Source organism: Myotis nattereri, assembly GCF_964212035.1.
Source record: "Myotis nattereri genome assembly, chromosome: 13".
Lineage (NCBI taxonomy): Eukaryota > Metazoa > Chordata > Mammalia > Chiroptera > Vespertilionidae > Myotis > Myotis nattereri.
The window spans coordinates 17,069,920-17,092,498 of record NC_138088.1 but is presented as its reverse complement, the minus strand read 5'-3'; the positions used below and the strand labels follow the sequence as shown (position 1 = coordinate 17,092,498).

The following is a 22,579-nucleotide window of genomic DNA, read 5'->3' as shown; positions in this document are numbered from 1 at the left end:
CACCCTTGACTTTTCAAAGGGTGTTTCAAAGGGTCATGCCTGTGGCCCTCACAAGACTGGGAGCAGCTTTCTAACAGCCCCGTCAATTCCAGATGCTCGTCAATTCCAGATGCTCCATTTGGGGGTTGGCTCCCCTTCTTCCTAGCCCCCTAGCATCTACTCTGAGAAGTAGAAACAAGGGCAGTGTAGGGATTTGGTGTCATAATCCCCACTCTCCAGCTACTTGTAAACAGCCCCTGGCCTTGGGCACTGACCGGAGGGAATCCCACACCACAATCCCACTGACCGCACCCTGACACTGCCACGCCACCCCCCTTCCTCTTTGGATCTCACTATAAAGGTGCAAAGTCTCCAATTAAAAGCGAAGTCCGGCCACCATGTAAGAGCAGGGGGCATGGCTTCTATTTCCTTCACACCCACACACCCGGGAACTGGCTGAGGGCTGTGAATACAAGAGGCCAGGCCTGGCATGTGCCACGTGAGCACCACGTGAGCACCACGTGAGCACCAGGCTCTGTCCTCTAAGCTGGCTCTGTCCTCCCTTCTCTTCAGTCCGAACTGGAGCAGATTTAAACAGCGACACAAAGACCTGAGCCCCACTTTGCTTTAACTAAGGAGGCAAAGGAAAGAGGTGCCAAGAAGTGTCCCGCAACAAAAGTCTCCCAAACCAGCTTGGACGGAGAAAATCCCCACAGGGTCACCAGCAAGCCCTAAGAAGGCAAGGTTCTGCCTCTGGACACTCTGAAGGGCCAGAACAGGGTCAGCCACCGAGTTCTCCATGCCCCCAGCAAGGCTCTGGGTGCCGGCAGCCTTTGCCCACTGTTTCGGTGACATTTCCTTCATGGTAACCAGCCCCAAGTAAAACATCCCAGGAAGCAGCCCCTAAAAATAGCTCCTCCCAGGGCAGCAGCAAGCAGGGGGGGAGGGGAAAGGGAGGAGAAAAGAGGGGAGCAGATGGGAAGCTGCTGGGGCCCAGGAAGTAGAGATGGTGCTGGGGGGAGTGGCTGGAACGCCCCCCACCATAGAGGGGTCTGTACCCAGACACGTGGGTACAACCAAAAGCAAGGCCTCAACCAGCAGAAAGGAGAGATTTGCTCCACTGGGCTCAGAGCTCTGGGCCTAGCTGGAGAGGGTGGAAGTGACATATCAGGATTCATCACACGGAACAAAATGCCCAGAAACTGTGTTTTAAAGGGAGGAGCCACGGGTAAGTGAAGGCCACATCACCTGAGTATGCTGGGGTCTGAACACTGGCAAAACCATTGGCGTACCTAACGCCTCACAGCAAACAACACTTCTGTGCCTCAGTTTCCCCACTGGCCCAGGGAGGGGCAGATCTGTCTGTCCATGGGAAGATGATGAAGGCCCTCCGCTGAGAGGCACTCAAGAGGTGCAAAGTGCCCATCTCCTCCTGTCACCACGCTTTTGGCACCCATGGGATCAGGCCCTGCTGGCCTGCCAGGGCTGCCCAGAGAGGAGCAAATGGAGAGATGGGGGCAGAGCCCGTCACACCCACTCCTCTCCTTGCCTGTCTCCAGCCTCAGCAGAGAACGGGGTCAGCCGCTCGCTTCTAGGGTTTCAGCACAGCCTCGAAGCTTGGGCACAGCTTCTGACGAGGGACCAGAACAAGCAGCTGGAAGAAAGCAGGGGCCCTGCCTACGGGACGGGACCCCCTTCAAACTTCCAGCCCCACCCCATGATGCCAGCGCCCAAAGTCACTCTGGGAAGGTGGATGGGAGGGCAGGTGGCAGGCCAGTGCTGCATGAGCTAAGTCACACAGCTCACAGCATGACGGTACGAAACTGGCCCGGCAGAAGCCTTGGCACAGAGAAGGGACCTCCAGGCTGCTTCTTAATCCACCTGGGAGGAAGAGTTAGGGGAGCTCAGTCACTTATATACAGGATGTCCATTTCTCTGTCAAAAAAAAACAACACAAAAAGGCCTGTTTTCTCCTTAGGAGGAAAGCATGGTTTTGCGTACAACCTCCTAAATGCTTCCGCCAGTTCCCGAGCCCCAGCATTCCAGTGCTGCCTAGATTTCTCTTCCTTCTCCCCCGCCCATTGCTGCTTCACCCTCCCCTCACTTCACCCAGATCCTTAACAGGAAAGTCTCACTTGGAGATACCACAGGGGACACAAATGTCATGGGGGCTACTCAGGCCAACACTGAGGGGGTGGGGACTCTCAGCTGGCACCACCCGGGGGGATCCTATTTCAGTCCCCAGGGCCAGCTGGACCCAGAAAGGGACAGCCTTTGCCCTTCTGGTGGCCAGCATACCACAACCCCAGGCACTCAGCTTGCCACAGCCTTGAACACGGACCGACACCCCAATCTGGGAGCTCAGAAGGAGGCCCCAAATCACAGAGCAGCCCTCGTGCACAGATGGCCACAGGCCGGCAGAGACGCCACCTGGAGAAGGCTGGGTTAACATGTGTCTGGTAAATCACAGAAAGCATGGCAAGAGCAATTGTCACTGCTGTCGCTGATTTCAGATGGCATTTCTCCGAGCACGGCTCAGGGGCCACCTGCATGTGGATTCTAGAACCCCACCCCAGACGCCCAGAAGCAGAACCTCTGTGGCTGGAGCCAGGCACCTGCGTCCTCACCAGCACTCAAGGTGGTCCTTACAGACTCTAAAACTGGCAACTGCTGCTCTGAGACGTTCCCACACTGCCCGAGACGGCCGTTCATGACAGGGAATCCTAAGCTACCCTGTCTCCCTACCTCTCCGACCTGCGTTATGTCCCAGGCACAGGTCTTTGCTCTCATCCGTCCTCTCCCAACAGCTCTGTCAGGCCTACAGGCTGGCTCCATGGAGCAAAAAGGGGGAACCCGAGACACTACCAGGGTATAAGGGTTCCAGCAACTTGGCTATGAGGTTCCAGAGCCAAAGCCAAAAGGCAACCATGAGGGGCCATGTAGTCCTTTTATAATCGATTCATTCAGACATTCAGATGCTCTGTATGTCTCAGGCACTTGGCAAGGCCCTGCCCACACAGTAGTAAAGAAACAGATATGGTCCTTCCAGTGACCTCCCAGGTCGCTAGGAAGAGGAAAGCTTTTGGTTTACATTTAGCTTCAATAGAAATTACTTCCCATAGGATACACAGACTAAAGAGAAACATTTGTTAATCCTCATCGGAGGATATTAGAGTGGAAGGAAATAAGGGAGGGGGAGGGAGAGAGAGAGAGAGAGAAACATCGATGTGAGAGAGACGCATCGACTGGTTGCCTCCCGTATGCACCCTAACAAGGGCCAGGGATCGAGCCTGCAACTGAGGTACGTGCCCTTGACTAGAATTGAACCTGGGACCCTTCAGTCCATGGGCTGACATTCTATCCACTGAGCCAGACTACATACATACATGTATACATACATACATACATACACACAGCAAGTGTTGTAACAGATTTCAAATATTTGCTCCTGGTAGCTTCTCATAGTAAGGCCAAGTATCCATCATAGTAAAAGCAATTGGAATGAAGATAAATGGTCCAAATACAGAGGTTTCTTAGATGCTAATTGTTCCGAGAATAAATCCTAAACTATGCAGAAGAAAGGAAGGACCATTTGCCCTTCAACTGTAGCAATATGGGGCAATGTTTTGGATGTAAGCAAGAGAGCAGGATATAAAATGTTATGCACCACGAGGTGAAAATCTATATGCATATGAATAAAGATAAGGGAATATGAAGATTTAAAAATAAAAAAAGACATAAGGGCTCAGGCTCCTGGGGGTGGGGGGTGCTCTTAAATCTTAAAATAACGACTTATCATTGCCATCACCTGGCCCACTAGCTCCTGCATCCAAGCCTATTTTAAATGCCTCCTTCAGCCCAGCAGAGAGCTCAGCTTGGAGCCACGGGTTCCCTTAAGAGCCCCAACTCCACACCGATTGCTGTCCCAAAGCAAACGGAGTGACGTTATGTGACTTTCAGAGACTTTACGTAGCCAGGGCCACAAGGACAGTGTACAATGTGCAGCCACAGGAACTCCCCACCTTGCAACCCAGCCACCAACATGGGCCCGAGGCCACAATGACAAGAAACAACAGGGCAAAAGAAGGATTCCATCCAGATTCCACCCACCAGAAGACCAGGTGATCTCTCCCCGTGCCTCCTGGGCCACCTCATCATGAATGCCAAGGAGAAGCAGCTCGATGCCCGCTTTCTTTCCTTTCGGTTTGCAGCACAGAGAATCGCAAACAAGAAAGAGAACAGGCAGGGAGACTCTGCAAACACCGCAAGCCCCTTCAGACCCTTACAGTGACCCTGGTGGACCCACCACATTCCCAAACACAGAAATCCAACACCTGCGGAGCCCTAGACAGACAGACAGCGACGAATGAAACCCAGCCCCAGCTACTGCACCTTTATAAAATATACAGCGTAAACTGAGAGGCTGCGGGAAGCCACGGCCTTCACTCCCTAACCCCATGGGCACCAGCCTCGTGGGCCCCCTGGCCCAACCCTCTCCAAAAGCTCACATCCCTGACGCCCACACCTACAGCACAGCCCCTGGCTTGCTCCCTCCATCTCCAAGACAACACCCTCCCACTCTCCCACCTCCAGACAGTGCTGGCACTTACATATTCCTGACCCTCTTGCTGGCATCTGTGCCGATCAGCCAGGAGCAGGCCTCTGTCCCAAAGTCAACCTGGCACACAAGCCATACAACAGAGCCCCAGCCTTGGCATAACCATCTCAAGAGAGGGGGAGTTGCTGTCTGAAGCATATGATCTTACACAAGAATTTCCTTCTTGAGGGGAAAAAAAAAATCAAAGAGAAATCAAACCTCACCCAGTTTGGGCAGGGAGAGAACGATTATCAGTTGGGAAAGACAGGGCAAGGTTGAGAGGAGGTGAGGATGGGAAAGAGACATGATTACACAGGTCAGAGAAGTTCAGGTGGGTAGGGAGGGAGTAGAAAACGACAGCCCAAGGCAGGCAGCTCTACAAAGTCACCTCACCAGCTATGCCCACACCCCAGAGCTGGGCGCCCAGTCATCTCTCCGTCCCTCACCCCTGGGTCAGAGGACACTGGTGAGATGAGGAAAAGCAAAGCATGACATGATTAACTGGAGACACCAGACTACACCATTGCTACGCCGTGTGGACACGGGAAGGTACGCACTCTCAGGCTGTCATCTCTGCCCGCGCCCTGCATCCCTGGCCAGAGGATGTCTGCCAACGAGCACAGCCCACCGCGCTGTACCCTCCCCTCCCTGCACCCCAGGGAAGGAGTGCATCTGACTGCCCACATATCTCTATGGTAACCATTGCCTCCAATTCAAGGTACCCAGAGAGAAAGAAAACAAACAAATAAGTCAACTTTATAGCCAACGTAGAGGAGCAGCAAGAGATGGGGGCTGGGCGAAAGCAAGACGAGCTCTGCCTGTGGGGATGGCGAGGGGCCCTCCCAGCCAGGAGGCAGACACCCTGCTAACTAGGTCCCAGGACAACTGTCAACATGACAGAAGCCCACTGTCCTCTCTCTGGAATGTTATAGTTTCCCCAATGCTTGGGGACATCTCTTACATCTCTTACCCTAGAGATGCCTGGGTCATGACTAGCTGTAGCCTAGACTTCCCCTGTCTACCCCCAGGCATCTGTCCTGGCTCCTAATGTATTTAAGGCATCCTACTGCCCAGCCCTAAATTCCCTGCTCTGAATCTCATAAAATGTGTCCCCCTGCTGCACCCGGCAGCCCTCGATGACCCAACCCATCTACATACCTCTGTACTCACCAGACCTGTTCACAGAGCACTTCACACACGGCTGGGTCTATACCTATCAGATGAGGTGAGTTTGGCAAGCACCCAAGACAAGGTTCAGGGAGTGTAGGTGCGAGGTGTGAAAGCCAGGGCCTGACCCTCCTGGCTTCAGGTGCGGTCAGGTGCTCAGGAGGACCTCACAAGTCAGGCTAGGCTCTAAGGCCTGGCCCCTCCTCACCCGCAGACCCTGAGGCGATGCGGCTCCCACCCAGACCAGGCCATTGAGAATTCCAGACCATGAGGCATCACTCTCCACCCAGGACAGACTGCATCTGCTGCTGCACCACCAACTTTGTAATTTGATCAAAAAAGCAATCAAGTTCATCTGGCAGGATTTGTTCCCAGAAGCCCTCGCCAGGAGCTGCCTCCTCTGATGTTTACAGATTCCCTTCCCTTGGGAGTCTGTTCTGCCGCCTGGTGGGCAGGGGGAGGCTGATCTGTCAGAGCTGTTCACTTGCTGCATTTCCATCCTAAGTCACCACGGGGGCACAGGGCCTGGGACAGACCCGGAGTGGCTACCATTGCCCCAAACACACACACTCCAAATGCCCCCAATTGAGAGCTCGCCGTTCCATGCCGCCCGACATTCCCAATGTCTCCCCTCTCTTTAAAACCAAGCTCCTAGAGCCTTCAGGGACTGCACCTCCCTGCAGCTACCTACATCTCTTACCCCCGCTTCACTCTTCCACCTGAGCACTTCAGGTTTCCCGTGCAACTCCTTGCCGGCCTTCGCCGTCCACCCACCCTGAAATCCCAACTCTCCTCCAAGTGCTGAAATGCTCAACCCCAACTCCTAGAGCATCTTCGGAAGAAGCCATAACCCCTGGAGACACCCCAGGGAGAGGCCCAGCTGGGCAACACTCACCCCGGGCAGACAGCTTCTTGGTATTGATGATTTTTGCTGCATACTCCTGCGTGGAGGTTTTCTTCACACACCTGCGGACCACAGAGAAAGCACCCCTGGAGGGAGAAGGGGGAGAGAGCTGGGACACGGAGCACGGTAGAGTCACACAGACATGCTTCAGGTCTGAGGACAGGGACGCGCCCATCCACCTTTCCTCAAAACCACATACACACACCAGCCCAGTGACCATCACTATCCAACATGGGCCAGGAGATGTGGCCACTGCATGACGCTGAACAGAGGTGCGGGGGACCACCCCACTCCCACCGCCACGTCCAGTCACTGGGCCCAGCCCCAGCCCCAGCCTCAGGCTGCACATCAGGAGCTGGTGGGCACGCTTCACACACACACCTGCTGCATCACAAGGCAGCCCTGCAGTCCGGCCAAGAGAACCGGGGCAGGGAACAGAGACCCTGCCCTGCTCTCAGCACCAAGAGTTGCAGGGAGGGGAAGGAGAGATTAGAAAGAGGGTACAACCCCCTGAGAGAGAAATCTCCCTCCACCATCCGGGAAGGTGCAAAAGTGAGGCTCAGATCTCCCCCCACCGCCTGCAGCCCACTGCATCCCGGCCCCACTGCCGGCCCGGGAAGAGGGGATGCCGTCGTGGGTCTCATCCATAGCCCCCCTGCCCCTTCCCCGTGATCTCTGCCTCGAGTCTCCCCCTCCCAAAGGGAGCTCGCACTCTCCAGCTCTGGAAACGTCTAGGGGGGCGGGCAGGGCGGGGGCTGCAGTGGCCGGCTCGGCGCTGCGGGTGGGGGTGGGGGGGCCGGGGCTGCTGCAGCGGCCAGCTCAGTGCGGAGGGGAGGGGGATGCGGCGGCGGCGCGCGCGGCTCCCGGGACCACTGCAGGGATGGGGGGAGGGGACGGGGGACTGCAGCACAGCCCCGCAGCGGGGCCGGGATCCTGGAAGCGGCACCGGCGGGGGGCGGGGCCGGCCCCCAACATCCCCCCACCCCCGGGCGCCGCAGCGGGGCTGGAGCTGCAGGGCCGGGAGGGTCCTGAGTGCCGGGCGCGCGGGACGTGGGACAGGGCGCTGTGTGAGCTCCTGCGCAGGGTGGGGAGGGGACGGGGAGCAGCCGGGTTCGGGACGAGGGGCGCCTGCAGGGTGCGGGAGGGGCGGGGCTGGAGGGCGCCCGGGAGCGGTCCGGGGGCTGCAGTCCCCGCGGCGGCGCGGGATGCAGCAGCCCGGGCAGCTGCTGCAGGGCGCGGAGGGGGCTGCGGGACGGGGCCCTGGGGGCGCGGGGGCCCCGGAGGCAGCGGGCGGGAAAGGCGGGGGGTGGGGCGGGCCGAGGGGGCGCCGCAGCGGCCGGTGCAGGGCTGGGGGGCGGGGCGAGGAGCCGCAGAGCGCCGGGCGGCGGGGGCCGGGCCGGGGGCCGCGCGGGCGGCGGGCGGCCGTACTTGCCGAGCTCCTCGAAGAGCTGGTAGTCGTCGGTGAAGCGGGTGCAGGTGGCGGTGGTGGCCATGCTGGCGCGCGGGCGGGCGGACGCGGCGGTGCAGCCCGCGCCGACGTCGGTGCACAGTCACCGCCGCCCGGCCGAGGGAGCAAGAGGAGGAGACGGGGCTGAGCCCGGCAGCACCGCGAGACTTTACCGGGGAGAGCGAAGGAGGGAGTGACACCCCCGCGCCGCCCGCCGCCCCGCCCCCAGCCCCGCCGGCCCCCCGGCCCGGCCCCCGGACCGCCTCCGGGGAGGGGCCTCCTGCCGCCGGCCCCGCCCCGCCTGGGAGCCGCCCGCGCGGGGCCGGGCGCGCCGGGCGCGGAGGGGAGGGGTCCCTGCACCGGCCGCCGGGAGGGGACGGAGCGGGTGGCGACCGCCGGGCTCCTCCCCGGGTGGACCCTGCCCCGGGCGGGCGGTGTGTGCGTGCGGGGGGCGGGCAGGGATCTGGACCTCCGCGCTCTCCAGCGGCGCCCCGCACGCGATCCCAAGCCCCCAGCCCCGTGCCCAGCGCCGTGGGCGAAGGCCAAGGTCAAAAGTCCGAGTCGGACTGCGCGCGCCCCCGCCTTGCAGACCAGCTCTCGCGGCCTCCCCTCGGGGAGCTGACGGTCTAGACCGGAGTCAGCCCGCGCCGGGGTCGGTCTGAGCGCAGAGCCTCGGGCACAGCTGGCTCCGGGAGACCAGGCCGGGCCGAGGATGCAGGTGGAAGGCGGCCGCACTGCACGCCACCCGGGAAGATGGGAGCCGTTCCTCCCCAGGCCGGTCATGGAAGGGATGCGATGGAGGCGCACAGGAAGGGCTCCGTGCTCTGTGGGCTTGCAGAGCCCGTGGACGGGAGGAGAAAACATCCCCATTTTCTTGCAGGACACCCTGTTTCATTTTATGCCCGCATCACGCTTTGCAATGATCTGTTTACTGGGAGAACTAGAGCAAGGTTGTCTGAAGAGTGAACTCAGGTCAGCCTGCCTGGCTCTGACTTCTGGGCAACTCGCTTACTTCTGACCAGCTCTGCGAAGTAGGGCAAGTCACGCAATCGTTCCCAACTTTAAGTACATTCTCTGAAAACCGGGAGGAATAATAGAATCCACCTCACAGTGTTGTGAGAGTTAAAGGGACTAAGGCACCGTAAAGCACTTAGAATGGTACCTGGCACTTAATTAGAAGTGTCAGCTGTAATTATTTGTTTAGTATTTGCCTCCCCACTAAATTGTAGGCTCCGGTAGGCAGGGTCTCTGCCTCCCTTGTTCACCAGTGTGTGTATACCCAGCCCCAGACCTCTGTAAATATTTGTGGAATGAACTCCCTGGGGCCCTGGCAGAGGCAGCTACCATCCCTTCCTCTGTCCCCAATGTCAGAATATGGTAGGACCCAGGCACATCCTCTCAGCGGTTCTCAACCTGTGGGTCGCCACCCCTTTGGGGGTCGAACGACCCTTTCACAGGGGTCGCCTAAGACCATCCTGCATATCAGATATTTACATGACGATTCATAGCAGTAGCAACGTTACAGTTATGAAGTAGCAGTGAAAATAACGTTATGATTGGGTCACAACATGAGGAACTGTATTTAAAGGGCCAGAAGGTTGAGAACCACTGGTCTAGGTAGAGGGGAAACTGGCTGGGCAGGTTCCTGACCTGCCGGGACCTTTATACCCCAAGTCAGGGGCCAGCCCCAACTGGGCAGGCAGAGCTCAGCCAACTGCTGCAGCTCAGTCTTGATTACAGCAGGGCGCCCACTGGGAGTCAGGCCTCCATTGTCAGCAGGCTGGCTGGCCTGCAGAAGGCAGCTGGGAGGCTGAGAGTCCTCCCAGCCTCCTCGGCCACCTCCCTGAGGGGTGGGTGGAGCAAAGCTCCCCAGGGGGGCTCCTATCCTTACCCAACAGTCCTGGGAGCGAGTCCGAAAACCCAGCCTGCCCAGTGGGGAGGATGAAGCAAACAGGAGAGGGACACTTTAGCAGATTGCCTGGGAGGAGGGCAGAGAGGACAGCACACCATGCCCCACCCCTCCCCAGGCAACAGGAAGTACGGCGCTGGGGAGCAAGGCCACTTCCTCTCCTGAACCCGGGTGAGAGCCTGGTTTCAAGTCCCAGCGCGGGGCAGTGAGAGTGTACACCTGGGAATGACAGTCATTCATGAGTTCCTGCCGTTCACGGTAAAGGCAGCAGGCAGCGTGCACTCCGAAGCAGGGGCTGCCTGGTGGTTAATCATCAATGTGCCTTTCCCAAGCCTGACCTCCAGATGCTGAAACTTTAGATCCATTATCACCAGGTGGAGTGAAAAGACAGGGAGGTCAGCACAAGCACAGGCACAAGCACAGACTCAGGGCTGCCCTGGAGTTCCGGAGGGAACCCTGGGGGGAACCGTCAAGCAGGACCGCATCCTGACCTTCCCCACGCGCCCGCTGTGCGAGGGGATAGCCATGTTAGGTGTTTTAGAGGAACCGTATAAAGCGCTTCGCATCGAGTTTCTGGGTAACAGTAAGAGTGGTGAGAAAAATATTGGGCTGGGGCCTCAGGGATGCCTCACAGTCCTGAGTAAGGAGACCCAGCCTTCTTTCAACACGATTTATCAACTGCCTACTATGTGCTCGGCACTGCCTCTTTGTGAAACCTCCACATAAAGTGGACAATTAGAATTGACACAGTTAGAAGGAAACTCAAATCATTCTCTCCTTTTCCCTTCCCAGGTCTCCCTCCCTTCTCTCTCCCCCTCTCACTACCTCTCTTACACACAAACACACACCCTCCTTGATCCCCATTGCTATAGCACCCACACAACCTCCAGCTACCCCACAGCAATTAGAGGGAAGATACATTTAAATAATGACGAGTTCACTGGCTCCCTGCGCCTCAGTATCTATGGCAACCTCCTGGGGTCCGGGAGCTGCGCTGTTCCGGTTGCAGCCAGTCCCCTGGGCAGCACCAGCACTCCGGCCACACCGCAGCGCTGAGCCGGAGCTGGGAATGACACAGGAAATAGATGCCCTGATAATCACTGGAGGGCCCACTGGGTGGACCCTCCGTCATTCTGCCGATCTTTCTCCCTGAAGGCTCTGAAAATTACACCCTGGGACTGCCCTGAATGAGGGGAGCTTCCCTCCCTAATTTTGGAATGCAGTTTTAGAGAATGAAAGTACTTATTCCTCAAACATGAGGAAAATGAGCAGTTGGAAATGAGGTGCTTACATGCAAGGGGGCTGACACTCTTGGAAACAAAGACTAGTTACCTGCTTGTTAGGGGACGTTGTAAAATAAATTTGAAGAGAATTCAGTTTTGTGCCCATGAAGGGTTTTCCAAGACACAGTACACAGCACCCTACAACTGCCCTAGCAGTTGCTCAGCATCTATTGGGGTTCCACATAAGATTTTGTTGAGAGTCCCTGACTTAAAAAAAAAAAAAAGTCCCTGAGAGAAGTGTGAAACTCATTGGACCAGTGGCTTCTGAGGTGCCCTCCAACTTTAAGATTCTATGACTAATTTTGGAGAATTAGGGATGATGAGGTCATGGCCTCTCTCCAAGGACTCTGAGAAAATCATTTGTGGTGAGGCATTTGAAACGAGTGAGAAATGTTATGACGGGGATAGAAAAGAGCAGGAGCTCGGCTGGCGTGGGTCAGCGGTTGAACATCGACCCATGAGCCAGGTCACGGTTTGATTCCCAGTCAGGGCACATGCCTGGGTTTCCGGCTCCATCCACAGGAGGCAGCCGATCCATGGTTCTCTCTCATCATTGATGTTTCTATCTCTCTCTCCCTCTCCCTTCATCTCTGAAATCAATAAAAATATCCATATTAAAAAAAGAGAGAGAGAGAGAAGGAAAGACAAATGAAAAAAATTTAAATAAGCAACTCCCAAACTTAGGAGGGGGTGAGAGACGCCCTTCTCTCTCCTGGAAGGCACATCAAATCACAACCACGGAAAAGGTGATATGACCCATCCCCAATGGGACCTACTCCCCACCAAGACATGTGATCCCACGCCTCCCGTGTCAAGGAGCTGAGAAAAAGGATTAAGAACCGCAGATTAAATCAATGGCTGCTGTATTTCTTAAAAGAGAAGCTGAGATATGAAGGTGAAGGGCTAAAGGGCTGGGCGTAGGGCATGAGAAATGGGGGTGAGAGGCTGAGGATATTTGAGGTGAGGCCTGAAGCAGATGGTGTGAGGTGTTTGCATTGATGAAGTTGTCTGAAAAGATTAGCTTCTTGTGGATCTTAACATTTTCAGATTTTCAAGTGACTTGTAGGAGTATGTCATGTGAGGAACTCCCATTTTCCCGCCAAAGAGCAGTGTGGTTCCAGCCTTCTCATCCCCAAGCCCAGGCCAGGGCTCCCTGGCCTCCGACTCTCCACCAAGCCCCTTTAGATTGTGCACGCCTTCAGGGCAGAGGGTATCTGATGGTTCTTGTATCCTCAACACCCAGCATGAAACCTGGCAGGCACGTGGTAGGTGCTCAGTAAATATTTGTGGAATGAATGAAGAATTGGGGCAAGAGACCAAGATATTTGGGATGGAGAGAGAGCACTGGTGGAGAGGTGACAGAGCTGTCATCAGAGGAAAAGGAGAGGTAGGAGGCTGGGGGCTGGCTGCCTATAGGAGCAGGAAAGAGCAGGGCAGGAAGAGCAGTGTGTGGGGCCCCCTGGTGGGCAGACCGGAGGCACACAGCGTGCTGCTAAGGAGCAAAGGGAAAGCAGGAGGTGAAGATCCTTAAAACCACCATGGTAGCTAGAGTTTTAGGGAGAGCTTGCTACATTCTAGACACTGGCACTAAGCACTTTACATAAGCTATTCCTTTTAATCCTCACCATCACCCTGTGAGAGTAAGGAGCCTCAGCCCCTTTTACAGAAGAGGAAACTGAAGTTTAGAAAGGTGGAGGGGCTTGCCTAAGGGCAAATTGCTCATACTAGTACGTGGATGACCGATGGACAGGAAGTGAATAAAGAGTAGTAGCATAGACAGCCTCTGGATCTTTGTTGTAAATGGTGTGGAGGTTCAATTCAGACACGCTTCTACCACCCATGGGATCTAGATTGGAATCTTAAACCCAAAGTGGATTTATCCCAATCTAGTCCCAGTCCCAAATCCAGGCACTCACTTAGAGGTCATTCATTCATTCATTCATTCATTCATTCAATGTCATTTTATTGAGCACCTCCTTTGTTCCAGTCACTTAGGAAACAAGAGAACAATCCTATAAAACGCCTGCCCTCAGAATTTACATTCTTGTAGGCAGGCAATGGACCCAGAAAGAGGTCATTTTAGACTAAATTCTACAGAGAAAATAAAATAAAACAGTGGTACAGAGAGTTGGGGGGAGATACAGAATTACTTTAACTGAAGTTCTCAAACAGGCTGCTCTCAGAAAGTGACTTTCAAGGGAGATCTAAATGATGACAAGGAGGTAGTCATTTGAAGATCTGGGACAAAAGCATTCCTGGTGGAAGGCACAGCAGCAAAGGCCTGAGATGAGAATAGTCGCGTTGTATCTGAGGGGTGGGAAGAAGGCTGGTGTGACAGGAGCAGAGTGGGCAAGGCAGGAAGCAGTAGGAGAACGGGACTGAGAGGCCTTAGTAAACCCACTGTCGTTGCACAACCACCTTTTGGTGCTGACTCCAAACTCCACGGGCCACAGGGCGTCCACAAGGGCAGGCCGCCTCCACGCCCACTAAGGCGTGAGACTAGAGACCCAGCTCACTGCCAGAAGATACCTTTATTAAGGACGGACATCGATCCGGGCCTGGGGCAGGGAACGGCGCTGCCCCTTGGCTAACACAAGGAGGGGAGGGGAGACGGACTCAGGGTGACTTCCCAGAGCTCTGGGGACTCTGGGGCTGGCGTGCCGAGGGGTTCTGCAGAAACAGCCGGTGCCCCTTTAGTCCTGTTAGACAACCATCTCCCTGCTCTGGGTAAGCTTCAGCCCTAACTCCTATAGGGGAGGGAGAGACACAATTACACAGGTCAGAGAAGCTCAGGCTTGTGTAAGATCATATGAAATCACATCTTGCCCTGTCTTAAAGGAGCTTTACTCACTGGGGGCAAGAAGACAAGCCTGAAAATAGAACAATGGTACTGTTACCAGCAAGACAGGGACCTCTTGAGGGCAAGATTTCAATCAAGAGACAAAGTGTAGCAAAGCAAGAAATAATTTATTGATGGCAGCAAAATATCATGGGGTCCCTTAGAGGTTAGGAGGTACCAGTGAGTGCCAGTGGGGCAAGGAGAGGGGGGAGGGTTTGGCATGGGCATGCTCCCGGAGGGAGAGTGCACTGGGACCTCCATTTTCAGGTTTGTTGTTGTTGGTTTAATTTCAGAGAGAGGGGGAGAGCGAGCTAGAAACATCAACGACGACGAGAGTCGCAGCCCCTCACTGGGGATCAAGCCCACAACCCAGGCATGTGCCCTGACAGGGAATCGAACCCTGATCTCCTGGTTCATGGGTCAACGTTTAGCCACTGAGCCACACTGGCTGGGCCATTTTCAGGGGTTTTAAAGGCTGGGCATTTAGGGGAGATCTTAGGGGCAGATCAATAGAATATTCATCAACTTTTTGCTGATGCGCCAAATTGAGATTTATTCTCTTAATTTATCTGTCCTTGGGTGTGGTTGGCAAGTGGCACTAATTGGATTTCTGCTACCTGTAGGGTGATTGAAGCTAGTTCCCTCTGGTTGGCGAGAAGAAGGGCAAACCATTCACTCTTAAGTATCCTTGGTTTAGGGAAGATAGGATTCACTAGGTGGCTGCAAACTGCTGTTTAACTATCTGTCTTAGTTTCCCCATCCCGTTGGTTCTGGAATTTTCCTAGCTTCTTACAATGCTATGACAGTACAAGACAACAGATTAGTAACATAGACAGTGTCTGGATCTTTGTACAAATGCTGCTTGAATCATACCTCCCCCCCCAGGGCCTCGCCTCCAGTTCTCTGCTCAGGTGTCACTTTCCGATAGCAGCTCTCCCTGGCATACTGACCAGACCAAGTCCTTCTACTGACAGCCCTGAAGGTCCCAGTCACCATTGTTTCAAGCACTGCCCACGCGGATAGGGTCTGCGCCTGCTCACGGTCATGCTGGTATCCTCCGTGTCTAATGCGCTTGGCACGTAGTAGGTACCGCAGGGGTTCAGAATGGCCACTCCAAGATGTGCTTCTGTGGCACGTGGATCATTCAGAGCCAAAGGCAACTGAGACCCTGCAGGCTCAAGAGAAGCTTCTGTCCCTACCCCCTTAACTACCTAGAAGAATCTGAAGTAGGGGACTTGCTCATAATAAGAGATGATCAGAGATAACCCTCCCTGACACAGCTACAGGGTAGGGCAAACTTCTCATTCCTGCAATGGCCCTCTAAGCCCCCGGGCACCTTACCTCATCGGCAGCTCAGAATGCCATGTGTACCTCATTTTAACTCTCTGTCCCTGCGTGTGGGTGGGGTCTCTGACTCATGTACGTGGGGTTCCCAGATGTATGTCTGTAATTAAATTTGGTAATTTTCTCTTGTTAACGTCTTTTTAAAAATTTAATTACTAGATCAGCAGAGGGAAGCTTCTTCCTCCCCCGCACGACTCAATTCATGGAAGGTAAAGGCAAAGTACGAGGAGAATTTTAAAGGGAGAGCAGTCAGAGAAGTTGGAATAATCCGAAGAGACCTCATGGAGGAAATGGAAGGAGGGGGGATGTTGGCAGCGGAGGTGGAGGTCAGGTAAGGCATTGCTGGTGGAAAGGAGAATGCGAATCAGGCCCCGAAACACAGAGGGCTTGGCAGGAAAACTGGGTGGCGAGGGGGGTGGGAAAGGAGGGTGTAGAGAGTGGAGAAACAGGACATGAGCTGGGGACCATCCAGACGTAAATAGCTGTGGGTGCGCTTATAGGCCAGGTGGACCCCAGGACGGACCAATGCCCGACCTTCTGGTTTCCAGAGCTGGTCCAGAGGCTCTTAGATCCCAGACCTGAACTAAAGATATTGCCTACCGGATATTCCCACTTGAATGTCCCGTTGTCCCCTCAAATGAAACATGATCCAAATCCAAATGAATCCGATTGAGCGGCAGTATCACAGTGGTTAAGAACACTGAAGCCAAATCCTGGCTCTGCCTCTTGCTGACTGTGGGAGCCTGCCCGTTTTCTAACTTCTCTGTGCCCCAGTTTTCTCATCTGCAAAATAGGGATAATGATAGGACTCACCTCACAGGTTTTTGTTTTTGTTATTTTATTTTTAGAGAGAGAGAGGGAGGGAGAGGCCGAGAGAAAAGGAGGGGAAGAGAGAGAGAGAAACATTGATGTGAGAGCAGAATATTGATCAAGATGGATGGGCTGGGCTGGCTGGTGTGTCTCAGTGGTTGAGCATTGACCCATGAATCAATTCCTGGTCAGGGCACATGCCCGGTTGTGGGCTCGATTCCCTGTAGGGGGCGTATAGGAGGCAGCCCATTGATGATGTTTCTCTTTCATTGATGTTTCTATCTCTCTATCCCTCTCCTGTCCTCTCTCTCTAAAAATCAATAAAAACATTTTAAAAACTTAAGGGGAAAAAAAGATTGATTGGCTCGCTGCCTCCTGCACTCACCCCACCAGAGATCAAGCCCACAATCTCAGCATGTGCTCTAACCTGGGATTGAACCAGCAACTTTTCAGGGCACAAGATGATGCCCAGCCAACTGAGCCCTGGCCAGGGCTCATCGGGTTTTAGAAAAAGCAAATTATTAACATGTAAGAAGAGTAAAACAATAAGGGCCCAATAAACATTAATTATTATAATTATTCCCCAAAACACCCTTGACTCGTTTTCTTGTCCAGTTTCTTTTGCTCAGACAGTGACATCATTATCCTGGCAATGACCTAGGTTCAGAATCTGGGAGTCAACTTTGACTCATTCTTTATCTCACTTAGCGGGCAGAGCCGGGTTTGAATTCTGCCACTTACTAGTTGTGTGACTTTGGGCAAGTTACTTAAATTCTATAAGCTTCATATATATATACACATACACACATATATATGTATATATATGTATATATGTATATATGTATATATATATATATATTTTAAATTTTTTAATTTATTTTTTATTGATTTCAGAGAGGAAGGGAGAGAGAGATAGAAACATCAGTGATGGGAGAGAATCATTGATTGGCTGCCTCCTGCACATCCCCTACTGGGGATTGAGCCCACAACCCAGGCCTGTGCCCTTGACTGGAATCGAACCTGGGACCCTTCAGTCCGCAGGCCAACACTCTATCCACTGAGCAAAACCAGCTAGGGCAGCTTCATGTTCTTCAATGGGAAAATAAAGATGTCTTAACTTTCACTATAGGGCTGTTAAAACAATTTACTGATAATATTTATAAGTGAATGGCTCAATGACTGATGCTAAATAGATGGTAGTTGTTATTATCATCATCTTGTGTATCATTAGAAACCAATACCAGTATATTTTCTCCTTTAAATGTCTTTGTATTTATTCCATCTTTTCCATTTCCCTCCTACCATCCTAGACTCGGCCTCCTTACCCTCCAGTTACTGCCGTAGCCCTCTTAACTTGGCCAACTCCACTTTATATTTCCTTTCCTTTCCCTCCCTTCCTCCCCCTCTCTTAATTGAACACCTACTCTTTTCAGGGCACTGTCTCTGCCCTCAAGAAGCTACCTCCTGTTGAGAGGACAAACTATAAACAAATATTTAATATGTGAGTTGGTGATAAGTGCTATGGAGAAAATTAAAACAGGAAAAGGTGACGGAGGTGCTATGTAATATAGAGAGGCCAGGGGAGGCCCCTCTGCTAAGGGAACATGGAGGCAGAGATCTTCAGGAAATACTATCACTTTCAGTAGGTCACATCTTTGCTGAAATGCTGCTTCCTTCAGAATGAAGTGTGAATGCTCACTCATGTAGAACTGTCTGGATCCTCTGCAATTCTAGTCAATCTTGTGATTCTGCACCACTCCCAGAACGCCCCTGCTTCTGCAGACATGCTCAACATGCTGACGAATGTACATTGTTAGATTAATAGAACTTATCTCTGAGAGTGGTGGTAGTGTGAATTTTTTTCTCTTCCTCAAACCAGCTTTCTAAATATTTAAATAATGAACATAGACTGCTTGAATAACAATAATAATGGGATATTTTCTCCCCATCATCTTACTTTAATCTCCATATAACCCTGCAGGTAAATTTTATAAACCCCATTTCACAGATGAGAAAACTGAGGCACAGAGAGGTTGTGCTGGTCCACTGAGCTCAGCTCTGGTCAGGCTTGCTGTCTGATTTTTCAAAATTTAGTTTTGCCTTCTCAATTAGATCATAGGTTTCTTTTCTTTTTTTAAAAATATACCTTTATTAACTTCAGAGAAGAAGGGAGAGGGAAAGAGAGACAGAAACATCAATAATGAGAGAGAATCACCTATCAGCTGCCTCCTGCATGTCCCCCACTGCTGGGGTCCAACCCCAGCAGGTCCAGGGGTCCCCAAAGGTGTGGACGGAGTCGGCGAAGAAGGAATGACACGGAGACAGCGTTCAGTTGATCAGCAGCCTAGCCAGGATCTCTAGCCAGGATCTCCAGTGAAGTTCTGGTTAGGATCTCCAGCCAGGTTCTGTGTCCATGTTCTCTTGCTAGGTTTTCCAGCCAGGTTCTGTAGCCATGTTCCCTCACTAGGTTCTCCAGCCAGGTTCTGTAGCCATGTTCCCTTGCTAGGTTCTCCAGCCAGGTTCGGTCACCAGGTTCTAGTCAGGTTCTCTTGCCAATTTCTGTAGTCAGGTTCAGTCCAGGATCTTTTGCCATGTTCTCTCGCTAGGTTCTGTCTCTAGGTTCTTCAGCCATGTTCTCTCGCTAGGTTCTGAGGCCAGTTTCTGTCCAGGATCTTTTGCCATGTTCTCTCCAGCAAAGTTCTTCTGTCTCTAGGTTCTGTGTAGGTTCTGTGTCTAGGTTCTGTGTGTAGGTTCTGTCTTCTAACTTCTGTCCTAGATCATAGGTTTCTTAAGGGCAGAGCCCTTGTCTTATTCTTGTATCTCCCTTTCCCCTCTCCTCCTAGATCTCATCAGAGTACTATGTACTGTACATAATGGGTGCTCTTGAACGGATTGGCCTGTTGGGTGGCTGCTCTATTGTTCTATATGGTCCGTTATCTTGCTGGCGGTGCCATCTTGTACTCCCTGGGCCCAAGGATGGAGATCCTGGAGGTCCTTGGGGCACAGGTGAGGAAGCTGGACCTCCACCCCAAAGGGCAGTGATTCCGCTTGTCCACTAGAGGGCGCCGTAGGTCCGGTTTTACAGAGCCAACAGGCTTGTGGCTTACTCAGCTGACTCCCCGCAGGAGTCATTTTCAACCCCAAGACTGCCCTAGAACCCAAGGCCCCAGAGACAGCCTCTCAGTATCCTTGGCTTCAGGTTCTTCCAATAGACCACCAGATTCCCGGATCTTGGATGAGTTAGCGCCAGAATAAAAGTCGCTGATGAGAGCTAGACAGCAGGAGTGTACGGGCAGGTTCCAGATGCCCCTCAATTAGCCAAATCAACAAGCAAGCACGGAGCACCCCACTGAGCGCCTGCTGTGTACCACGTGGTGTGTTAAACTCGGGGACGAGCTCAGAGAACAAGACAGACTCTGTTTGTGCCTTCCCAGCTCTCATGATCTAAGGAAGCATGCAATGAAACAAAAAGTTAGCGTATTGTGTGGCAAGCTGCTGACATGATTTCTGACCCAGGTTCTCCTTGGCTCTCATTTCCCTGGGGACTAGCCCCTGGGATAGCTACCTGCTTTAGAGAAATTAAGTAAAGGTGAGATGCAGAAAAAAGAACCTTGCCCACATTCAGAGAATCGCTGCAGAGCCCCCTGCTCTCTGAAACGGAAGGGTTCCCAGAGGCTCCCGCAGACCTGAGGGCTTCTGGGGTTGGCGTGGGTGCTGGCAGCAAGGAGGTGCCAGGCCACCCCGCACAGCTTCTCTGCTCTCTCTCCAAGTGGTCCCCAGACTTGGGGGTGTGGCCCAGGCTGCTGGCCTCCTCACTGTTTCTCTTTGCCTTCTCTTCGTTGCTCCCTTTTTTCAGATTATCAGTTGATTGAAATACTTATCAAATCTTCCGTTCAAGGCATCCTTTTTATCCTCCCCGCCCCCCCCCCCCCCCCGCCCCCCAGAAGCACGAGGCCAAGGAAATTACAAGAGTTGAGGAGATAAGATCACTAAAGAGAGGGGTAGAGCGTCAACCCAGGAGGCCACAGGTCAATTCTGGTCAGGGCATATGCCCAGATGCGTGCAAGAGGTAGCCGATCAATGATTCTCCCTCATGATTGATGTTTCCATCTCTTTCTCCCTCTCCCTTCCTCTCTGAAATCAATAATAATAATAATAATAATAATAATAAAGTTTTTTTTTTTTTTTAAAGAGAGAGGGGTAGAAACAGATAGACACCCATGAAATGTAGCATTTTGATAAGTGCAAATGGGTTGCTACAGACAGTGGTTGCTGGGGTGGATCCCTGGGTGCTGAGGTGGTCTGGGAAGGTTTCCTTCCTGGAGGAGGTGAGCAGGGCCTTCCCTTGGATCTGCCCCTGGTGGGGTTCCTCTGGGAGAAGTATTTTCAGAGAAGAGAGCGGAGGGTGGAGCAGCCCCACCCCCAGCTGCTCATTGCACTGTGCCTGGACAAGAGGCTCAGAGGCCCATGTGCTCGACATTCCTGAGAAGCAGCTTCTGAGTCAGAGCCCCAGAAACAGCTGAGGTGGCTTCAGGCTGGAGTCTTGGCTCTCTTTCCTTCTTTTCGTTCCAAAAGCAACTCCCTCCCCAGCCATTTGGATGTGACCAGAAACCCAAGCAGGGTTCTGGGGTGGAAGCCTGGCTCAGCCAGTCTAGAAAATGTATTTGGTCCCTGCATCCCCTCCTGGGCTGCAGCCCTGAGGTGGAGGCATATGCCCAAGGCCACCTCTGCCAGGAAGCCCGAAGGGGAAGGGAGACTCACCTGTGCCTGCAAGCCACAGCTCCCAATGCAGCCATTGTTGGGCTGCCGCTGGGAAGGGGGTCTTCGCTGGGACTTGGCTTGAGTTAAGACAGCAGCATTTCCCGGGCAATCTGCCAGCACCTCTTCACTGCCTGGGCGTGGGGCCCAGGACATGCCAGGGCAATGCCAGAGAGCTGACTCAGGGGGCGGTCGGAGGGAAACAGAAAAACCCTTCGCACCCACTAACGAAGAGGGGAGCTGAAGCTGCCCCAGTGCCTGCTGGGTCGCCCTGGAGTGCCAGACCACCAGCAGGATCTGGGGGAGGGGAGGGGTATTCCTCACCCCTGACCCTTGCAGCCCACATTTCCTGTAGCCACAGCGGAAGCCCAGGGCTGCTCTTCTCTCCCTGAGTGCCCCTCTTCCAACAGAGACTTCTAGATGTGCAAGTCCGGGTTTCCAAACCCCTGTTGGCAATTGATTCAGTCTCTGCCATTGTCACTTAAGATTGTGACCTTGGGCAAGTCACTTACTTTTGTGTATCTCAGAGTCCTTCTATTTAAGATGGGGAGAGGAGTATCTGCTTGCCTGATAGGACTGCGGTGAGGAACAGATGAGGTCATGTCTATGGAGGTATCTTAGATATCATAAAGCACCTTTATAACAAGGTATTATTATTGTCATGGTTATTCCTGGGACGGGAATTACAGCGTGAGCCCCTGAGCCTCAGATTTCCTCTCTTGGTCTCTCTGGTCTGACAAGATGCTTGCTCCTAACTCAGTCCCGAGCCTCAGAAGCCTTGATATCAGGCCCTTCTGCCTGGCACTACGGTGCCAACTCGGGGAAGCAGTTCCCAACGCCCCGGCTCTGTTAAACCGGTTCTTTCCCTTCTAATCAATCTCCTCCAGTCCAGTTTGCCTGCAGTGATGACAAAGGAACCGAAAATAGCGCAGGCTCTGCAAACGCTGCTGGAGAAAGCTTGGGCATAAGGCGCTGCCTGTCACCTGTGGGCCTGTCTGGGCATCCCAGCCAGGTGCAGCCCTCCATCCTCCAGGGCCTGGATGACAGGGCCTCCTGTCAGCACTTTGGGTGGCTGAGTTGGATGACTACCTGGAAAACTGGCTTGTCCAGAGGTGTGGGAGGGGGGGCTCATGGTTCCCCCTACCAGCTCCTCACACCCACACTCTCAGGGCCTTGCCTTGCACCAAGAGGCCAGGCAAGCTGGGCTCAGGTTGTGCAGAACAGGAGCTCTCTCCTGGGCCCAGGGAGGGCTGTGGACTAGCAACCAGGAGGGTCTGATTCCAAAGACCCTCCGGCCAGCCTGTCCTGGCTTGTCGCTCTTGCTGCAGAACCAGTTTGGTGTGGGTGGCTGCTGGGCTTGCCTGGTTCTGACACTTCCTAATGTGACTTACCCTGGTGGGAGTGGTGGCTGCTGAGGCCGGATTCAGAGGAGGAGGAGGAAGAGGAGGAGGCCCTCAGCAGTGAACCATGAGCTGGAACTGCCATTCGAGCAGCAGCATTCATCACTGCTCAGCTGCTCGCGAAGTCTGTGTGTTGCAAGCA

General features: G+C 53.6%; 1 protein-coding gene across 29 annotated transcripts in view; it reads right to left on the bottom strand.

The window, feature by feature from the left end:
* Positions 1-8,321, bottom strand: part of CAMK2G (calcium/calmodulin dependent protein kinase II gamma) — a 59,232-nt gene extending 50,911 nt beyond the window's left edge. For 21 of the 29 annotated variants that reach the window (XM_081104835.1, XM_081104863.1, XM_081104858.1 and 18 more), the window contains exons 1-2: positions 8,076-8,315; positions 6,639-6,733 (exon numbers count right to left, since the gene is read on the bottom strand). In XM_081104835.1, the coding sequence (XP_080960961.1) occupies positions 6,639-6,733; positions 8,076-8,140 (160 nt within the window). In that variant the 5' untranslated portion in view covers positions 8,141-8,315. Of the gene's footprint in view, positions 1-6,638; positions 6,734-8,075 lie in introns of all 29 variants that reach the window. The other 8 variants (XM_081104846.1, XM_081104837.1, XM_081104847.1 and 5 more) reach the window with 4 other exon arrangements.
* Between the last annotated feature and the right edge of the window lie 14,258 nt (positions 8,322-22,579).